Source organism: Cheilinus undulatus, linkage group 19 (genome assembly GCF_018320785.1).
Source record: "Cheilinus undulatus linkage group 19, ASM1832078v1, whole genome shotgun sequence".
Classification (NCBI taxonomy): Eukaryota; Metazoa; Chordata; class Actinopteri; order Labriformes; family Labridae; genus Cheilinus; species Cheilinus undulatus.
Window position 1 is genome coordinate 12,967,730 of NC_054883.1, and position 22,083 is coordinate 12,989,812.

A 22,083-nucleotide genomic window follows, 5' to 3' on the forward strand; every position below is an offset into this window, starting at 1 on the left:
ATTAAAAATTGGAGCTAATGTGACAGGGTTTATTCTGCAGTTTATCTTACTTACCTTTGCTTACTTACTCCATCAAATAATCAGTGGGGGACTTTTATTTTGAAAGACTTGAAGGCTCAAGAAAAAGCTACTTTGACATAAGTAAAAGATCCTAATGCCCCTTTTACTGTTTAAACATAGTTTAAATCAGTGGTTCTCAACTAGTGGGACATCAGGACCCACCACTGCCTACTTAAGAGAAATCGCAGCCCAAACTTTAGAACATTTTCAACCACTCAAACTTAAAGAACTTGGCAGTTTTAACCCTAAATGGAACAAAACATAATCAATCAATGAGCTAGGCCAAAACAAACACGTTTTAAAAGCTCTGTATGAAACATCTCCTGGGACTGGGACGCATTATCGGTGTTGTATCCTGGGGTCAAACGGGTGTTTCGGGTCTTGCACAGACACCCTCGCCCAGGCCGACCAGCTGAGGGTGATCAGGCCCCGACTTGCATCCCAGTAGCAACCCACGGATCAGCCCTCTTAATCCACAGCCACCTCGTGGCTTTCTCTGTGGCTTCAGCTGCAGATTGGATGGCCCTCTTCCTAACTGCCCTTGTGACGTCCAGTCGGCTGAGGCCTTTACAGAGTGAGCGTCCTGCAAAGCCTCTGAAGCCAACTTCTATTCTACGTAGAATGTCTTCCTGCCCCTGCCCCTGCACTCCTCCACCAGTTCCTGGTACTTGGAGAAGATCATTGCATAAGAAAATGCATGCATGTATTTTACTTTATCCTATTTTCCAAAGACAGCATGGAAATTTGGTCATTTCATAAGGAATTTCATCAATATTTGGAAAAACCTGCTTGTTACCCAGAGAAAAGGAGATTAATAAATTGAAATCTTGAGACAAACTGAAGTTTACCCATCGTCTCACAAAAACCTAGAGAATAAATGTATGTTTGTCCCTTTAAGGCATCCATACAATAGACTTTTAGCCACATTTTTTTCCTGGCACACATTTTGTGGCCAACTTTTGGGTCTCGACCCACCAGTTGAGAACCACTGGTCTAAATGATACATGTCCAGTTTGCAGATTAAGATTAATACCTTAAAATCTCTTTGTTAAACATAATAAGTAGGACTGTAATGCCCCGAAAATAAAATCCTCATGTAAATTTGCTCAAGTGCAGTACTTAAAACCCTTAATAGCAATCTTTTGTTACCTTTCTTTCTAATAATAATGCACTGGGGGAAGTACGTGACTTGAAATGTGATAGAGACCTAAATAAAAACTGATTGACATGCAGAGATTCTATTTTTACTCAGATGGAATAAATATTTCTCATACAAACACTGAAGAGGAATTGTAGCACTTTCTCTTTTAGTTGTATGCCCACAACTGTTGATAGTGTGTCATCCTCCTTCTGTAAAGATTTGAGTGAGATCCAGGGGTCAGAATGAGAGATATAATCTGGGTAATTAAGAGATGACCACTATTTGAACTGTCACTTTATGTTTAGTATGTGAAGGAGAGATTAGGCAGCCCTCAGGTGCTGTACTAACACATGTGTCACGTCAGAAGTTAAACCTGTTTGAGTTGTTTAAATACAACGTAAAGTGGTCTGTGTTCCCAGGAGCTTCTACAGCTCTTCCTGTCCGTGTGGCCATGGGGATCAAAGCTGCTCTACCCAAATATGAGATCTACTTCTACAACACAGTGCTCTGTCTGGCCATGTTCTGGGCGGCCAGCTGGATCTTTGAGGTTTCCAGTTGTGAGTATGAGATTGAAGACACATATGCTCTCTTTCTTACAAACACACATGTGCAAACAGGTGAAAGTAGTGATAACAGTGCGCTTACGGTGTACAGTTGATTCTTTGCTAACTGTCATTAGTCTGTCGTGTACACAAATCAAAGTGCAAAATCAAAACTTCTTAAAACAATCAACCAAAGTACATTTTTTTATTTGCATTTTTTCTGTCTATAAATGCCATCAAGAGACCAAAATCTACAACTAATCCCACTTTAAGTATTTTCTCTGTCCATATGTTTACCTCTGCAGCCTTCAATAGTCCAGACAAATATTTACTAGTACTTCTGTTAATGGAATGTTTGCTCATCAACAAGGCCAAGAAAAAAATACAGGGACTTAAAAATGAAAAAGAAATTGACTCATTTTATAACATGAAGTCCTCAGGGGTAGGGGTTTGAGAATTACAGGGACATTCATAATCCAGTAAGATATAATATGTTTTGATATGACGTGAGCTGATATGTTTCAAAATAATGAGTAGATTTATCTTGATATGATACCATACAAAACGAGCTGCCATGTTTCAGTATGATATAAAAAGATTTGAGTCGACACACTTTAATATATATATATATATATATATATATACACACACAGTGCTTAACAAATTTATTAGACCACCACCCAAAGTAAGGTTTATGTCACAGCTGCCCTAAATTAACAGCATTGGTAATTACCAAAATCATTTTTTATGTTTCTGCAATGGCTAATACACCAATATGTAGAAGCTCTTTAACCAAAATGATATTTTTAATGCTAAAATATAATTATTATTGTTATCCATAAATTTTCAAATTTACTGATTTACAAAAAAACCCCAGAAAAATATACATATATACATATACAGTGCTTAACAAATTTATTAGACCACCTGTCATATTTGTCTCAGAGGCCGTCCAGCATCATGAAGTGCTTTAAATGCGGACTCTTTCATTTTCAGTGAGCTCTCCATGTTTTACCATTTTGAACAGGAATGAGGAATTTCAAACTGAATTCACCTTTTTATACCCAAATTTGAGCCGGCTCACTGGGCTTCTCTGAGAAGTCAGAAATTAATCAAGCATTCAACCACTAAAACTAATTTCTACATATTCTACATATTGGTGTATTAACCATTGCAGAAGCATAAAAAATGATTTTGGAAATTACCAATGCTGTTAATTCAAGGCAGCTGTGGCATAACCTTACTTTGGGTCCAATAAATTTATTAAGCACTTGCTTAACAAATTTGTCATTGCTTGATAAAACTGTATTCAAGCAATGATTAATTAATTGCTGAATATTTTTAAATGCCCTACATGCTGATATACTTGCATCAATGAGTCAAATACCATACATAAAAAAAGTGTAAAAGAGAAATAATCCCAGAGTGATGACCAGTTGTTCTTTAAAAGACAGGTGATGTAATGAAAATCTACCTTAAAAAGAGGCCTACATGTGAGCCTCATACATGGCTGTGGTCACAGACATCAACACAATATGCAGCTCACATATAGGGGCAGTGTCGCTGTGTGAGGGTGAGGAGTTGGAGCTATGCAGACCTCACTGAGCAGATCAGGTGTCAGTATTAATATCACTGAGCATAGGAAAAAAATAGGTCCTGTGCTGGCTCTGCACACTGAGCTATAACAAAAGTTTCACATCTGTATTCAAGGACAAGAAAGATTTGATTTAGAGGAAGAAATATAAAAACGGCAGATGCTTGTGGAAATGTCCTCGTTCTCTTGCAGTGTTGCACTTTTACATCATCTTTGTATTTCTCTTCATCTCATTCTCAGCAAGTGCAAACAGGAAGACATTTAAAACCAGCGTGAAGCCAGGATGGTACTACTTTGGAAGGAAGATGGTGAGAAAACACTAATCTTTTACTGAACTTTTATGTTGATTTGTTTCTCTTTATAATGTTTCTTCTGTTTTCTTCAGGATACAGCTGATTTCGAGTGGATGATGTGGTTCTCTACCTTCAGAGAGCACATCGTGTTCGCCCTCTCTGGTCATGTACTGTTTGCTAAGATCTGCACCATGCTGGCTCCACAGGTGATTCTCTGATTAGTTCACTGATTAACTAATGGAAACAGGAGTGTCATAGCAGATGTTAAAGACCCTGTAAAATGAAACGCCAAATTTTTGCCTTAACGCACTAGATATGTTGGAATATGGTTGCTGTAAAAATGTGAAAACACTGAGATCTACATGTGACTGAATTTTGGGTTTAGACTGTAAGGGAGTTTTTCACCTCTTTGCTGGCTTGGTTTGATTTGGGCGGAGCAAATATGTGGGCTTGTGATGTCATGAGCCCATGCTGGGGAAGACCCTGCCTCTCTAACACTACAATATAAAATCACAGAGCAGTTCATCTCAGTACAGTCTGTTAGCTGATATCACTGCCTTTATTGAAAGTTAAAAGCCAGTTAAATGCTGTGTTTTTGTTCACTGTGAGGTAAATTTACCAAATCTATCAGCCACAGTGGCCGATGAATCATTGAAAGCATCATAACAGCGATTTGAGCCAGAAAATGGACTTCGTCTCTTCTATGGCACAGAGCCAGGCTGTTGCGCTTTGTTCATAAGGCCAACGTAAGGTCAAGGGTCGAGCTAATGGTGAGGGTGCTTTCCTCCATTCAAATTGCAGCATTTTTTAAATTTGAGGGGATTGCTTTTCTCCTGAGTGGGCGTGGCTTCTGCTCATTCAACAGACACACCCACACCACCCTTGGGCAGATTCTACAGCCTCATTTTTCATAATTTTGAAGCTGAATTTGATCAACTTGAAAATGTTTTATTTGAAATTTGATCTAGGGGTTCATAAAACACCGACCTGTCATACAGCAAAACCTAAATACAGATTTATTTTTACTTAACAGGGTCTTTAATGACTCAGGTTTAATGATCTGAGTAAACGGCTCACAGCAAAGAAACAATAAGGTTTAATTCTCTCTCTGTTGGGGTGACATTTGAAATCCTGTTTGTCAGTATTTATTTTTACAACATTGCACAGCAGCTTTTTATATCGTTAGCCAAACAGTAGATGATGAATGGGACCAGGTGGAGAGAGAAAGACTGAGGGAGATTCAGACAGAGGGACGGCTTTAGAAGAACAGAAGAGAGAAATAGAGCTGCAGCTTTACATAAGCGCTAAACGCATGTGTCAGTTAGTTTGGTTAACAAGTCTGCTCCACATGTTAAGGTTCAGCAGTTTTATGGTCAGTTCGCAGTTCGCTTTCAGCATATTTTTTACTTTATGTGAGCTGTTAGTGCTCTTTATTTAAAGCTACAATGTTGCATTTTTGTTTGCACTAAAATTTATACATTAATGTTTAAAATTCCCATTTCTCTTTTATGTACAGTCATGTGCAAAAGTTTAGGCATGTAGGGTGCTAAGGATTCATCACAGGACCACAACATGGGGCTGGAGAGAGGAAGGGGGTGGCCAGAGTCAAGCTTGGCACATGTCGACACACGTGTGTTGCTCGGCAGCATAGGTCAAGCTCAACAGCATCTCTTTTCATCCCTGGTGACACACCCAGTGGCCATCAGTGTTTTTAAACCCTAGGGGCATCCATAGCAGGACCAGGGACTTGTGGCAACCCAACTACACACCTGGATGGTACCTTAGGCCGTGCTTGCTCACCAAATCCGTCCCTTACTCCGCCCTAAAGGTGTAGACTTTATTTTTTCAACAGATTATTTTCCCATGCCGCTGCAAGGACATCCAGAGCAGGGGTTGTGTCAGTCCCTCCTGCCCGATGGTGCCCTCAGGCAGGCTTATTCGCCATTACACACCTTAATGCAGCCTCAGTTTTTGGCCCAAACATGAGTAGTGTATATTTTTATATTTTTAAGTGAAGCACAACAAATATTTTGAACCGTTTTCAGAGCCAGAGAAGATCTTCATTTTGATAGTTGTAACTGTCATGTTTTTGCCGCCACACCATTCATGTTTTAATTATCATGATAAGCGTTAGTGATCAAATGTACCAAATGTGTCATTCTGTTAAGATGGGTTGTCACTGGTCTTTCCACCAAACAACAGAAAAGTATTGCTGGGAATATTGTCAAGGACTCAGATTTTTTTTTTTAATTCTTAAAATTTTCTTTTCATGCCTTTATTGATAGAGGAGGACAGTGGATAGACTCGGAAACAGGGATGAGAGAGCTGGGGAGAGAAAGTGCCTCAGGCCAGGTCTGAACCCGGGCCCACCGCTTACATGGTGCACGCCTTAAACTGCTATGCCACCTGCACCCCCAAGGACTCAGATTTATATGGAGCTTTGGGTTTAAAATGTTACTTCCATTGCAGTTTCTCTTTGGTAATTTTGGTACTTTTCTGTCCTTTTAAATATAAAAAGAATGGATAGTATGTTATTTAAGGCATGTGGTACCAAAACAACCTTATCTACAAATTACCTCTGTTAATGCACATTTGATAAGGTTTTTAGGTTAACTTTTGATGTTTTTTTACAAAACAAAAGTGTATAGTCCCTGTGTTTTTGATATAATTTAACAATATTTAATAACATGGCTCCTGTCTTGCATATTTCCCCTGCTCTCTCATTCCTATTTCTGATTCTATCCACTGTCCTCCCCTGTTAATAAAGGCATAAAACACCCAGAAATAAATCTTAAAAAAAAAAAAAAGCTATTCCACAAATGTAATAGCTAAAAAATGTACTATGTCATTCTACATTCTTTGTTTTGCCTACAGGAAAATTTTCTTACCTCCAGCCTAAAAAATTCAAACAATATTTTCCTATCGTAAGAGGTTGTTTAAAGATACTCTTTAAAGATGCTTTGGCGCCCCCCTGTGGACGAAGCAGTACCTCTTATCTCTATGCTGTTCTTGTCCTGTACTTTGGTTAAGTTTTGCTTTCTTAAAACATTTTTTTTAAATTGAAGAGGCTCTTTCAGAAGCATGCTGTAGTTACCTTTATCAGCAGCGGTGGTGACAAGCACAAATTTTTGTTTAAATAGAAATAATTCTTGATTGATTCAGAAGCTCAATAGAGGCATTTATATGACTTTCACTTCACAGCTAAAACTGCTTACAAGAGCTTCAACATTGACATACTCAAATAAAAGTATCACAGATGTATTTAACGTGCATCAAGTGGTGTGCCGCTTGTGTTGAGGCGATAGACCTAGCAGTCCTTGCAGTTCAAATCTGACCCTCAACATTTACTGCATATCCTGCCTCCCTCCAGTATTTTCTCTCTCTCTACTATTCTATTCATAAAGTCATAAAAAGGCCCAAAAATATCTTTAAAGGAAATATACTCTGTTTAATTCCAGTACATCATGACCACGTTGTTCCTGTGATACATTTCTGTGTGGTAATATTTATTTTCTCTCCCACAGTATAGGTCACTGGTGTACATGGTGTATGGACTGCTGGCAGTATGGACCAGTATGGGCTGGACCTACGTCACCCTCATGCTGTCTCACTGTATCCTGCTCTACAGCATCTCCTTAGTGAAAATACGCTGGCTTTGCTTCGTCACAGGTCTTTTCACTCTCGCTACATTCAAGTGTGAACCTTTTGTGTCCTGGCAGGTAAAAAAAGAAGCTACTTTACAGGAATATTTTCCTTTGAAGTACTCAAATTTCAGACTTTTTATTGTTTTAATTCCCCTGTTCCTGATCCTTGTAGGAAGGTTTTGTGGAGGGGGACTTTGAGCTGCGTCATGTTCTCTTCTATGGAGGTTGTGGCTTCACTATCATGCGCTGTATGAGCTTTGCCCTGGAGAATTGTGAGAGGAAGGATGGAAACTACAACATCCTAGAGCTTCTCAAATACAACTTCTACCTCCCCTTCTTCTATTTTGGGCCCATCATGACTTTCGACAAGTTTTATGTTCAAGTAAGTTCAATAAAGCTCAAATCCTTAGTCTAAGTTGGACGTTGATAGTTAATTTAGTGCCTTGGATGGTAATGAGCAGTGAGTCCACAGGCTTTCAGATGAGGAAATACCTGTTTGAGTGTCATGGTCTCAGGCTTTGTATGTGGATATGGTTGCAGGGGGTCTGTTTCTTGGGGGGGATTGTGGACTGGCTAGGGGCACATATTTTTTCTGGTTAAACCTGAAAAAGTGTATTTTGCATAACATGTGAGCTTTAAATAAAGCTCATAGAGATCTAACCAGATACCAACACTGAGGCTAATAAATCAACAATAGGCTAATTATCATATTCATTAAATAAATAAGCAAAAAATAGAAATAAGAACATTAATTGAAAATGTGAGCCTCTGTCACCAAATGTATTAAATCAACAAACAGCAGCCAGGAAAACATGCACTGAGTGTTTAATGCCTTCATTATAGAGAACAATCTTAATATGGAGGAGGGTGAAGACACCAATCATTTTTTGTGGTCCATAGCCCTTGCCCTGTCTGTGTTGTTTGCCTACAGTACCAGGTTGCTGGCCATTTACGGAGCACTAAAGCTGCGTTTCCACCAGGTGGTCCAGTTTTATTGAGTATGGTTTGGTGGGCTTGTGTTTCCACAGACACTTGATGGGTGGACTGTAGAGGTATGCATGTGGCGTCACAGGCAGCACAAGTCTTTGCAGTTCCATCCTTGATCGTCAGCAGGTTCATACTGGTGACAGAAGTCAGTTGGGAGTAAGCAGGAAATGACTTATTTCAGCTGAAAGTGGCATTATTTCAACAGCTACATCTTAATGCCACTGGGGTCAGTATAGACCCCCAGCTGAGGTATATTTGATCAGATTAAATAAAGTAGCCAATTAACCAGATTTCTATTTGGGTAAATACTGAAGTTATTTCCACGAACACTTGAGGAAGTGAAAACGTCAGACACTGTAATAGTTTATAAAACATAATAGAAAAGTTAAGAGCTGTACCACGTGAATTTGACACATTAAAATTAAATGAAGATTTAACTGGGGTTAAAATCAAACTAAATCAAGTGAGACAGTTGGGGTACATCAGTCTTTTTTCAGAGTACATCCTGGACAGTTGTCAAACAGATTTGACAACAACATAGTAATATTTTTATAGATTACCTAAAGTAAAAATAAGCAAATTAATCACTGAAGTATGGAGAAAGAACTTACCTAAAGCTTTGTAATTACAAAGCAGTGTCATTTATTCAGTTTCACATCCGGCACTGATAAACCATGCTGATGTGAGTCTTCAGGGTCTGCTTCATGTACTTGAAATCAGGTCCACATAAATGTCAGCAAACCCCATTTTTTCTCCCATTTGCACCCACTCCTATGGAGGCCCATTTCCACCAAATACAAAAGCAGAAATGTGAAAGTCGGGCAATTCTTGAAAAAAAAAAACAAAAAAGAAAATCATATCATAATTGTGAGATATAAAGTCGAAATTCTGATTTCGACTTTTTATCTCACTTCTCATAGAGCAGCCACACGTTTTCTTGTGCCACGTCCTGAAAGTCACATCAGTGCAAACTCTCTATTGTGTTACAACTCCACTCTTTTGGGATGGTAGGTAAGCTAGGCCCACCCTACAGAAGTGTGCCAGAAAAGTAACACTGTGTGGGTCAGTTATTTGTGACCCTTTCCAACTCTTGATAACGGAAAAGCAAATAAAAGCGTACCATGCCGTACCAAACTGAACCCAACTGCTCAGTGGAAACAACCTCTAAATGATTCATTGCATACCATGCTCTTGCCACTGATGCTAAACTAGCAAAAAATCAGAACACAAACTTGCTCTCTGCCTAAAGGGAAGTGTATGTAGGGTCAAAAGTTGAATGCTTTGCTACAAAAGCAAACAAGAGCATCAGCGTATTGACTGGCTGTTGCTATGTAGCACTAGTGTCTCGCTATTACCTCCTATCTCCAAAATCACTTTTCAAGGAATGTAAAAAACACAGTTTTTTCAGTTAACTAATTCAAACACTAAATGGAAATGGTCACCATCTTTGTGACACCATTCACTGGTGTAAAATTTGTAAACCCTGCTGACAGATGTGAAGATGACCAACAGCACTGCTTCATGGTGTTAAAAAAAAAAAAAAAAGAAGAAAAAAAATGGAGATATGAGGTTTTGGCTTGATGCCAGTGATAGGCTGATTATTTTAAATTCCTGAAGCTGCTGCTGGAGGGTAGGTATCAGATGAAGTGATTGATTGGACGCCTGAGGAAAAGCCTGTTATTTTAGACAATTCCCATGGTAAGATTTTTGACTACCGATTTAAACAACAGTTAAAAGATTAATGATTTAAAAAAAAAACAAAAAAAAAAAACAAAAAGGCAATGAGGGTGATGGCTTTGTCCACAAAGTTACCACCACAAACTGAAAGTTCCTCATACGAGCTTTATGCCATTCCGTAATGAATAATAAGCTTAGAGGAACATCTGAACATAACCTTTGTATCATTTAGGCAAAGTGTTATCACACCGAATGATTAATGGCTGTCATGGATCAAGAAATTATCAAACAGCTAAATTTTTCACATCCTAGAAACCATAATGGAGCTTATTTTTATATAAGAATAAGAATAAGACTAAGAAGAATAAGAAGAATAATGATAATAATAACATTTGCTTTGTAGTGTACTCAACAAACCCTGTTTTAAGTGTTTTATAAAACAAAAAAACATAATAATGAAGGAACAAAACAAGGCATTAAACAGAAGAGGAACAATTTAAATCTGTGGCTTAAAGAATAAAATAGGAACTATATAAACAATAATATAATGGAATAATGTTGACTGTAAAGCTCTATAAATGTTAGTATAAATGATAGTGATTGTATTAACTCTGGATTTAAGTCATATTTCATATTACTCTCCTTCAGCTGTGTCTGATTCCATGACTTTGCCTCTGCCGCCCCCTGCAGGCCAACAAGTCGGACCTGACCAGGAAAGAGCGGGAGATGTGGAACATCAACCTGCAGGGCCTGACTTACCTGGGAGTCATCTTTGTTGTGGACGTCCTCTTCCACTTCCTGTACATCCTCACCATCCCCACCGACATGAAGCTGCTCAAACATGTCTCAGACTGGGCTCTAGGTCCGCAAACCTTCACACAGCTGTTGTTTTGATCACCAACCCACCTCCTGGTTACAGTTCTCTAAAATGACATGATTGCTTTGATTCTAGTGGGTCTGGCTTACTTTAACCTGGTGTATGACTGGGTGAAAGCAGCCGTCATGTTTGGAGTCATCAATACAGTGTCCAGACTGGACCATCTGGACCCTCCGCAGCCCCCAAAATGCATCACTCTGCTCTACGTGTTCGCTGAAACGTGAGTTGTGTTTGCACAGCTTAATCACACCATTCCAAATATTGAAAACTCAATCTTTGTTTTTTTCTTTTTTCTTTTTAGCCATTTCGACAGAGGAATCAACGAGTGGCTGTGCAAGTGAGTATTTCTGAAACATGAGTGAATAATCTTTTGGGGCAGTCTTGGATGCTTATGCTGTGTATTTTCTGCAGGTACGTGTACAACTACCTGGGTGGAAAACATGACAATGTGGTGGAGGAGCTGGTGGCAACACTGTGCACCTTTGGTGTCACAATCCTGTGGCTGGGACCCTGTGAGGTGGTGCTCATCTGGGCTTTCTTCAACTGTTTCGGCCTCAACTTTGAGCTGTGGGCCGCCAAGTTCTTCTCCATGGAGCCTTTCGCGTCTTTTGAGGTTTGTAACAGGACTTTGTCTTTATATTTTAGTGAGTTCTTGCTGTATAATTCTAATGTTTTATTTCAGATGGCAATGTCAGAAGCAATGTCCCGCCGTATCAGAGCTGTTTTTAATACATTCAACTTCTGGTGCATCGTGTTGTACAACATCCTGGCGCTGAACAGTTTGGATTTTGCCAAGTTGGTTGCCAAACGTCTGCTCCTAAAAGGTGATTTTGCCGCTTTTATTTTAATAGGAGTTTACACTTTTAAACAAACATTAACACATGCTTTTTTTTTTATCTTTCCAGGCTTCCCTTTCACCACCATCATCGTTATGTTTGTCACCTACTGCCTGATTCAAGTGATCAAGGAGAGAGAGAGGAGGCAGGCACTCATCGATGACCCTGATCCTCTTCCTCCTCCTGCTCCTCCAACCGCCACCACACCCCCAACCGGTGCTGCAGCCACACCTGCAACCCCAACTACACCTGCCACCACCACTCAACCTGCCGTAGACCCCAGCAAGGAAAAGGCCGAGTAGATATTTAATGAAATGAAGGATATAAACAGCCAACAGTGTTATAACTAGTCAATATTTTCTAACCTGAAATATGAACAACTAACATGTTAAAACAGCAGAAATTGTAAATACATTTAACATAATTTTACTGAGTTTATACCAGAGAGAAGGAACAGAATTAAATCAAAGACTTGTGCTTAAAATAATAGCAAATACTACACATGTGTATAGTACAACGGTATCTGACTGATAGTCTCATTTATTCTGTCAAACAACATTAAACAGACTGAAAGTAAATTTCAATTTTTAAAACCTTGTCAATAAAGCAAAAAAAAAAAAAGTTAAAAGTGTTACCTATTTTGTTGTTATGGAGACTTTCAGATGAATATGAAACATGGATGACAGACAACTGCTTTTATTAAGTGCATGAGTCACTATTGAGTCTTGTCATTACGGCTGTGAGGTATTTCTGTAGCCTTACATCAGCTGGTAGCTGCTACGCTCCTGTCAGAGCCTCCACACTGGAAACAGTTTGAACAATGTTCAGCAGAAGCGCTCAGGTCACACCTGCATGGTAGGCCTGGGCCATAAATGGATTTTATCAATGAACTGAATTAATGGAAAATCTAGATTTTGAAAAAATAAAAACATTTTTTTTCTTGAACTTCCTCTGCTGCTCCCTCTGTGGTTTGCCTGCTTAAGGACAGGATGAACTTGTCAAAAACGGCTCATTGCATCTATATTAGTGACTCTCATCTTGTATCTAAGAGAAGTTGAGCCACCTGCCAAAAACTAGCTGTATACTGCTGTCAGAAACCTGCATTGACTTCATGTTTTTCTCACCAAACGACCTTTGCAGAAACTATTCCAAAAGTGGTTTATTATGATTGTAGTTAATATGTGCAGATCTAATTTTGTCAACCTCAGAGCAGACAAAGCTTTGTTTCTCCTAGAGACTTTTGGTGCCCCCACAAGGGTTAGGACTAGTGGTCACCACAACCCAACCTACACTTTATGGACAAAAGTATTTTGCCGCCTTAACATTACACCGACATGGACTGCAATGACACTGTAATCAAAAACACTGACATTCATATTGAGTCTACAGCTGTAACAGCCTCCATACGCCTTGGAAGGCTTTCCACAAGATTTTGGAGTGTTTCTGCAGGAATTTGTGCCCATTTTTACTGTAGAGCATTTATGAGGTCAGGCATTGAGGTTGGACAAGAGGGCCTGGCTCGCAATCTCCATTCCAGTTCATCCCAAGGCTGCGGTCAGGGCTCTGTGTGGGGCAGTCAAGTTCTTCCACACTGGGGCACAGTCATGTTGGAATAGAAAAGGGCCATTCCTAAAATGTGTCCACAATGTTGGAAGCATATTATTGTCCAAAATGTCTTGGTATGCTGAAGCATTAAGATTTCCCTTCCCTGGAGATAAGGGGCTTAGCCCAAACCCTGAAAAACAGCCCCATACCATTATCCCTCCTTCACCAAACTTCACAGTTGGCACAATGCAGTCAGGTAGGTAATATTCTTCCAGCATCCGCCAAACCCAGACTCACCCATCTGGCTGTCAAACACAGAAGCATGATTGGTCAGCCATTGCAGTTGCTCAGCCATGGAAACCCATTCTATGAAGCTCCACCACAGTTTTTGTGTTTACATTAATGCCATTGGAAGTTCAGAACTCTTCAGCTATGGAATCAGCCAAGCGTTGCCGACCTTTATGCACCATGCGGCTGAGCATTCAATGACCCTGCTCTGTGATTTATGTGGTCTTCTGCTTTGTGGTTGAGTTATTGTTGTTCCTAAATTTTTCCACTTTCTAATGCCACTTACAGTTCACTTTGGAATATCCAGTAGGGATGAAATTTCACAACTGTCGTATTGCAAAGATGGCATCCATCACATCTGAGCTGTCCATCAATGCTTACATAAATGCTGAATCATTTTATTAAACTAACTTCTACTGATATCATAACAGGGTCTTGAAGGGTTGTCCCACTCACAGGGACAGATTAAATTACTACTCTTTGTAAATCTGTTCAAAAGAGGCAGGGGTCAGTGTAAAAATTTGAAATAGGACTGAGTATGCAGGATGCACTGTATATGCTGGACTATGTAGTCATAGTAGAATGTAGGAAGCAGCTTTGTACCCTTCTCTCTGCCTTGCTTGCTATTGTTACCAGTGTGTAGTGTGTTAATGTGATTAACTGTCCCGTTTATAATTCCTCCCTGTTTTTTTGGCTCCCCTGGGTTTGTTTGTGTTTTCATTATGACTTAGCTTTGCAGCAATCTTGGCCCAATTAAAGAACCTGCCAGGATACACTTTGCACTTCATTGTGTCAATTATATCTAGTTTTCTTGACTTCTTACACAATGTCCAAACTTTTTCAGACATAGGGCTGTAATAGTAATCAACAATGTGAATTTATCATCACAGTGATTTATCATCTCGTTAAGAAGCCCTTAAAGAATGAAAGCTCTAGATTTTGTAAGCTGTAATCCATGTGGTTATCATGTAAATGTAATAATGTAACAAAGTGAAAGAGTGACACAGTCACTGTAGTGACTCAGTCACAGAAACCCCCCAGGGGGCAGCCTCCTACATCAACTACTCTACATGCCCCATGATTCAGGATGGACATATTTCCCATGAAGCCATGTGTCAGCTGTCACAGAGTGGGTGGACAGTCTTGGGGAGTGAGTAGGGCTGGGATTTAAGGGTGTATATTAGGTTTCATGTTCCAGAATGAAGCCCATAGCTACGCACCAAGCACCCAGGCTATAAATAACCCACCAGTTGGAGCTCAGTTGAAGGGTCAGGACAGCTGAGGAAGTGGGCTGTCCTGGGGCTCAGCTGGTGTGGATTGACTGTGCTTCTGAATCCTCTGTCTAGGCTTGTTACTACTTCTGCCCCACTACAAGGAAGATAACCTTTGGTTTGATTTGAAGCCCCTTAAAGGCTCCTCAAACTCCCCTCTGCCAGGAACGATGGCTCTACCCATAAACCCCATGGATGAACCCAGGATGTACCAGCAGACGTTGCTCCAGGACGGCCTGTACGACCTGCTGGAGAATGACAAGCTGGTCGACTGTACGCTGAAAATCAAAGACAAGGAGTTCCCCTGCCACCGGCTGGTCCTGTGTGCCTGCAGCTCCTACTTCCGCTCCATCTTCCTGTCTGATCTGGATGAGAGCAAAAAAAGAGAAATAGTGTTGGAGGATGTGGAGCCAGGTGTAATGGGGCTAATCCTAAAGTACCTCTACACCTCAAAGATCAATGTGACGGAGCAGAATGTCCAGGATATCTTTGCAGTGGCAAATATATACCAGATCCCTTCCATTTTTACTGTTTGTGTGTCTTTCCTACAGAAGCGCCTCAGTCTGAGCAACTGTCTGGCTATTTTCAGACTCGGCCTGATGCTCGACTGTCCCAGGTTGGCCGTGTCTGCTCGAAACTATGCCTGTGAGAACTTCCACCTCATCTCCAGAGATGAGGAATTCCTGCAGCTACTCCCCAGCGAGCTTGCAGCCATTTTAACAAATGACAACCTGAATGTAGAATCAGAGGAAGTGGTGTTTGATGCGTTGATGAACTGGGTGTCCCAGGATGCTGAAAACAGAGAAAAAGAACTGCCTGATTTGTTGGATTGTGTTCGATTGCGTTTGGTCAGTGAGGATTTCCTGAAGGAGAAAGTGGAGGGAAACAAACTGATCTGCTCAAATCCAGAGCTGCAGAAGAAAGTCCAGCTAGTTAAGGATGCTCATGAAGGGAAACTTCCTGAAGTTAAAAAAAGCAAAAAAGAGGACAGTGGAGCAGAGAAAGATGGAGAGAATGAAGAAAAAGAGGAAGAAGAGGGTCTTCTTCCAGGCATCCTGAATGATAACCTGAGGTTTGGCATGTTTGCCAGGAACTTGATACTGATGGTGAATGATGCAGGCGCCGTGGCCTACGATCCATCCGGAAATGACTGCTTTGTAGCATCACTTTCCACACAGATCCCCAAGAACCACGCCAGCTTAGTCACCAAGGGGAATCAGATCTTTGTGGCAGGAGGATTATTTTACGATGAACAGAACAAGGAGGATCCACTTTGCTCGTACTTCCTGCAGGTAGGGATGCCATTAAATACAATATAATGAAGAATGTGAAAATAGGAACTGATTTTAACTCAAAATATTCCTAAGTACCTAAAAGTGCACTTTAAAGTACTGAGGATTGAGAAAATATTAAATCTAGGGCTGTCAGCATTAATGCATTATTTGTGATGTGATTAAGGTCTGTAACAGGTGCATTCCTTCTTTAAAGCTACGTTAATCACATGCTTAGTTTTCCCTTTCAGTACACCTGAGTCACAGGAACGTCTCTCTGCAGCCACAGTGATGTAAAATATGAACACCATTGATACTTTGTCTCACAGCTCAGAGGACGTGAAAAGTCTTCTGCACTTTTTCACCCAGAAATTACAAACAAAAACAGCTTAAATGGGTCTATATTAGGGGTGGAAATTTCAGAGAAAGTCACATTATGATACGATACAAAATACTACGATACGATATGATACAACAGAAATCAACCGGAAAAGATGGTACAACAGCAAAGAATACAAAATCACACTCACAGTACTACTCAAAACAATTCAATATAAAATGAAACAAATTAAATGAAAATAAATGATACTGCGATACAAATATGAATACAGTAAGATAAGATCCACAGGATACAATACAGAATACAAAAGTAAATAAAAAAAAGGGAAGCCAAAAGAAACAACACAAAAATAAAAAATACAATGCGATACAAAAGTAAAGGGTATTATAAGACACGATATAACAGGGATTTACATGCAAAAATATGATACAAAAAAATAGGCTACAAAACAATATAATATACCATAACACAATACTATATGATAAGATTTGCTACAACAGGATACAACACGATACCACACGTTATGATACAAAAAATAACAAAAATAAATGATATGATAGGGATATGATACGATAATAATAATAAATCATATGATATGATACAACAGGGGTCGGTATGATATGATGAAAAAAATAGGGTACAGAATGATATGATAGGATATGACACATGATACAATACCAAAAGAAACGAAATGGTACAATGCCATACTATACAGCAGGGACTGCTTTGAAAAGATAGGATATGATAAGATATGGTAGGAAGCCATCTGTTATGATAGGACACAAAATGAAATGAAAAGAAACACTACGATTCAACAGGAATTAGTGTTGTAGTACTCGAGAACTGTCTTGGTCTTGAGACTGGTCTCACAACCACATTTTGAATGTCTTGGTCTTGTCTCGGACTCAAGAGCATTTTTATTCGGTCTTGTCACGGTCTCAGACTGGCCAGACTCTGGATTTTCCATCAGAACCAGTTGAGACCAGCACTGATCTGCTATTCTTTGACTTCATTAATGTGATAATAAGGAGAAGCAATTGCTAAAACAACAAATAGCTACACCTGCAAAAACTCAGACATCAGTCCATCTTATTTCTAGTCAGAAAAACCTCGGGACACTTACTTTAGGCCTCATTCACCTGACAAATCTAGATAAATATCTCATTGTCAGATATTTAAAATAATTCCAGACTTGTCTCTGACTTTTAAATACATGCAGGGATTTATTTTTTTTAAAAAGAAGTTAGTTGAAAAAATTTGTTGAGATTTGGAGTTTTTGCATGTTGTGCTTTGAAAGACACCTTGTTCTTATCTGTCAAACTTATTTAAAAGAAAACTAAAATTGAAGAGAGAATGCCCCTAAAAGTCTTGGTCTTGTCATGGTCTTGGTGCTCTCTGTCCTCGGGCAAGTCTTGGTCTCGGCTACAACACTAACAGGAATCAACACCAAAAGATTTGATATGAAAATAAACGATATGATAGGCTAGGCCTTAGAATGATGCAATAAGAAGTAAAACAAATCAGTGTGTTATGAGAAGCAAGCTCCAGCATAAAGATAATGTTTGTTTGACTGAAGAATATAAGGTAAAGTGCCAGATTAATATATCTATTAATTGCATTTTGGTGTCAGTTTCACCATTCACCACAACTTCTTCTCTCTGCTGTCTGACATTATCACGCTGTCGTTTTCTTCTTCTTTATTAAACAGCCAACTCAACCTTTGGCCAATTAATTCCTGCTCACAGTACCTCCATACATGTCATAAGTGCCACCATGAGGCCATGAATTACTGACGTAGTGAGTGAAACTGGAAGAGAAATCTGTCTAGAGTGTTGTAATTCTGGCATCAGCAGTTTAATAATTGTACCACACAGTCAGGGTGAAGATATGTTGGTCCTCATCAAACATTATGCTCTGAAGCCAATTTTATTTTAATAAATTAACTTGTAATAAACTTCAGACTGAATGGAAGTTTCAAGAGAAGATAGATAACTGTACCTGTTAACAAAGTCTGGCTGCACTAATCATGGAGGTTCAGATTTCAGCCTTAAAGGTCACATAGTTTGCAAAATAGACTTAATCAGGCTTTTTTTAACCAAAAAATATGTGCCCCTGGCCTGTCCACAATCCCCCCCCCCCCAAAGAATCAGAAATCCCCCTCTCTCTTTCTCCACCTTTCAGAAAATGTGTGCTAAAACAAGCTGTTCTCAGATTTTCCCCTCATGATGTCATGCGGGGAGATAGCCCCGCCCACAGACCTGGTTGGCCAAGCTCCTGATCCCTGCTGCCAGCAGTAGAGAGGAGGATCAGGAGAACCACATCCATTAAGCCACATCCATTTCCTGAGCGGGGCGGAGTCGTGAGTGGAGTCAGACAGCTAATTAATATTTAAGGCAACAGACACAGAAACAGCTCATTCTGAGCAAGGCTTAAACAGAGGGGTTTTTAGACCTGCAAAAATCCAGAACTGGAGTGTTTTTTCAGGAAATTCACAGGCACGTTTTGGGGACCTCTGAGACCAATATCAACTTGTCTTAAAGGGGTAAAATATGTGACCTTTAAGTGAACATAAATGTAAATACTTATAAAAGTTGAAGTAATAAATTGTAGAATGAGAATGTCAGGCCCCAAATTCATTCTTTACAAACTGAAATGTGTATCTTAGTATTTGTGGCGTAAGTCTAACCCATAAGTGTTTGACTCCTGTGACCTCAGTATGATCCTGTCAGTGCTGATTGGCTTGGGATGCCTCCCCTGCCATCTCCCCGCTTCCTGTTTGGGCTGGCTGAAGCTGAGAACTCCATCTTTGTGCTGGGCGGGAAGGAACTGAAGGACCAGGAGCGCACGCTGGACTCTGTTTTGGTCTATGACAGGCAGTGAGTACATCTGAATGATACAAATCTTAAGTTTTGAGAAATTATTTCACAGGCATTTTTTTAAGTCACAATTTTCTGGTGGTTTCTCATTAACAGATCTTTCAAATGGGGGGAATCAGATCCAATTCCTTACTCAGTCTATGGACACCAAACAGTATCTCACAATGACGTGGTATATGTCATTGGAGGGAAAGGAGACAGCAAGTAAGTTGTTGTTATAGTTAGGATACTTCATCTATTAGTGTGAGTAAAATACAAAGAGAGAAATATAATGAGACCCCTGGTGAATGCCATATCTCAGATGTTTTGTGTTTTCTTTTAAAGGAACTGTCTGAAGAGGATGTGTGCATATGATGCTCTGAGGTTTGAATGGAAGGAGCTTGCACCCATGAAAGTCGCACGTTCATTATTTGGAGCCACTGTTCACAGGGACAAAATATACATAGCAGCAGGAGTCACGGACGGTGGGCTGACGGATACAGTAGAGGTGTACGACATCGCTACCAACAAGTGAGTTCATCAGAATCAAGTTACCAATATGAAGAGAGAATATGATAACACCGCCCACAGGAGCCACTTCAAGTTACATTTCATGGTGTTGTAACAAGTTAACAAGTCTTATTTTTAGGTTAACTTGGACAAAAATGTGTGATTTCTCTGCAGAAAGACAAAAATTACCAATTTTGAGTAATTGTGGGTCCATGGAAATTATGAACTATATTGCTGATGGTCTTTTTTGCTTTTGTAGATCATGTAGAGGCCGGTTTCATTACCAGCTAAGAATTCATAATGGGCTTTAAGGCTTTAGGGATTGACCTTGGTTCCCAACATGGGGTCCAGGACCCCCCGGGGGGGCACCAAAGATCTTGGGGGAGGCGCCAGGCTTTGTCTGCTCTGAGGCTGCCAAAATTAGATTAGTAAATATTGACTAAAACCATAATAAAGCAGTTATTAAGCATTTTATACAAAGGTCTTTTGATAAGAAAAGCATGCTTAGGCCTTTTTTGGGGTTTTATAAGTGAAACTATTCAAATCTAGGTTGATTTTTGGCAGCAGTGTGTCACTTTTTCTTCCCTCTTGGGTCCTGGGGCTTGCTTTTTCTTAGGTACATGTAAGGGGGGTCTCCAAGGAAAAAATGGGAGACACTGGACTAAGAGGCCCAAAGTTTTAAAAATGTGCTACTCCTTTAATCTTGAATCATTTTTACAGAGCTGTTTCTGCATCTTACCTTTCCAGGTGGTCTGACTTTGTGGCGTTTCCTCAGGAGCGTAGCTCTCTGAACCTGGTGTCTCTGGCGGGCTCGCTGTATGCTGTTGGAGGTTTTGCGATGATGCCTCTGGAGGACAGCGATGACATCATTCCCAAAGAGATGAACGACATCTGGAGGTGAGACATTAAAAAAAGACATCTATTCACTTTTACATCTATAATGCTAGTCATAATCATAAAGTCACATGTTAGTAATGATAAGCAATACCTCATTTCAGCAACACTCTCTTTTACTACTTATTCAACAATATGTAAGTTCTGCCCTGTAATGTTAATAGATCAAATACAATTGTGTATTTTTATCCCAGCTCAGTCAAAGAGTAGGTATTTCATAGTTGCACTAAAGATTTTTTTAATGAGTGTCTGTGCTATCTTTCATGAGTCCCTGGCCCCTATACCACTTAGCCCCAACTCTTGCATTTGTGTGTTTATGTATTGGGCTGAGGATGATTAGGTTCTTGTTAGACTGGACTGGTAGTAGGGTGGAGTTATCTGCATATGGCTGTACAAATCAAGATTTTTCAAGGGCTTATTGCAAACTAAGTGTTATGAAAAATCTCATCAAATGTCTTGCAAATGATCGGCTAGATCACTGGTTCCAGAAGTGAGGGTCAGGACCCCAAGAGGGGTCGCGAGATGCTTTCCAGAAAACAAAGATTATACATTTTACTGTATATATTATTGTAAAAAATACTGATAAAAAGAGTTCAATTTAAAGTAAAAATGTAGTTATCATGTGATATTTATACTTAAATGTAAATAAAAGTTATAAAACTACCTAAAAGGCAAGTTTTAAACAGGATGCCTTATACAACATTGTGCGCTTTAACCCCCTCAGGGGAAGGTGAGGGAGTTAAAGTTAAAACAGTGTTGTTTGAGTGCATTATGGTGCTTTTATTTGGACAGGCATTAAAAAAATCTCTTGTTGAAATGTCATATCAGGAACTTGAGGGTTCATACCATTTCATAGTGGAGGATTCCACCACTTCCTCCTTTAAGGGAAAAAGGGGCACTGGAAAACAAGAAATGGGGGTAAAAGTCAGAAATGAGACTGAGCCAAAGTGTTTTACCTTTTCAGGTTTGATGAGACAGAGAAGAAGTGGAACGGTATCCTCAGAGAAATCCAGTACGCTTCAGGGGCCACCATCCTGGGGGTCCGCCTCAACACCCTGCGTCTCACCAAGATGTAAAACCAGTCAAGAGTTCTTCACAGAAGACTTACAGGACAGCTCATATGTTAGGAATCATCTAAGAGTTGTTCTGGAGTAGTTTGTTTTATAAAACATACTAAATGGCTTTGGTTTAACATAAGTGTCAATCTTTCCCATTGAAAACATTTTTATATATGTGTGTTTTAGTGATTTTATTCCACATAAGATTAGCCTGATGACTTTTGCACTGTATGGAATAAATTTTGAATATTTGATAAGCACAAAATGCCTTGAATTTAATTTCTAAACACGTGTTGGCTTAAGGTGTGCACTTCCCAACAGATGGCAGCAAAGTCTTAATACACAGTGGGATCCTCCAGAGACATGACTTGAAACTGAAAAAAATACACAATACACATGT

At 39.7% G+C, this 22,083-nt stretch overlaps 2 protein-coding genes across 2 annotated transcripts; both read left to right on the top strand.

Moving 5' to 3' along the window:
- The first annotated feature begins 1,652 nt into the window (after positions 1 to 1,652).
- On the top strand, positions 1,653 to 11,953 carry hhatlb (hedgehog acyltransferase like, b). Its single transcript, XM_041814699.1, has 11 exons — positions 1,653 to 1,758; positions 3,578 to 3,645; positions 3,723 to 3,836; positions 7,155 to 7,349; positions 7,447 to 7,656; positions 10,629 to 10,800; positions 10,891 to 11,035; positions 11,117 to 11,152; positions 11,227 to 11,428; positions 11,498 to 11,639; positions 11,721 to 11,953. The coding sequence occupies exons 1-11, from the start codon at positions 1,653 to 1,655 to the stop codon at positions 11,951 to 11,953; spliced, it is 1,623 nt and encodes a 540-aa protein (XP_041670633.1).
- Positions 11,954 to 14,800: 2,847 nt separating this feature from the next.
- Positions 14,801 to 21,889, top strand: klhl40b (kelch-like family member 40b). Its single transcript, XM_041814417.1, has 6 exons — positions 14,801 to 16,047; positions 19,082 to 19,242; positions 19,339 to 19,446; positions 19,567 to 19,752; positions 20,479 to 20,628; positions 21,590 to 21,889. The coding sequence occupies exons 1-6, from the start codon at positions 14,926 to 14,928 to the stop codon at positions 21,699 to 21,701; spliced, it is 1,839 nt and encodes a 612-aa protein (XP_041670351.1). The 5' UTR covers positions 14,801 to 14,925; the 3' UTR covers positions 21,702 to 21,889.
- Positions 21,890 to 22,083: the final 194 nt, after the last annotated feature.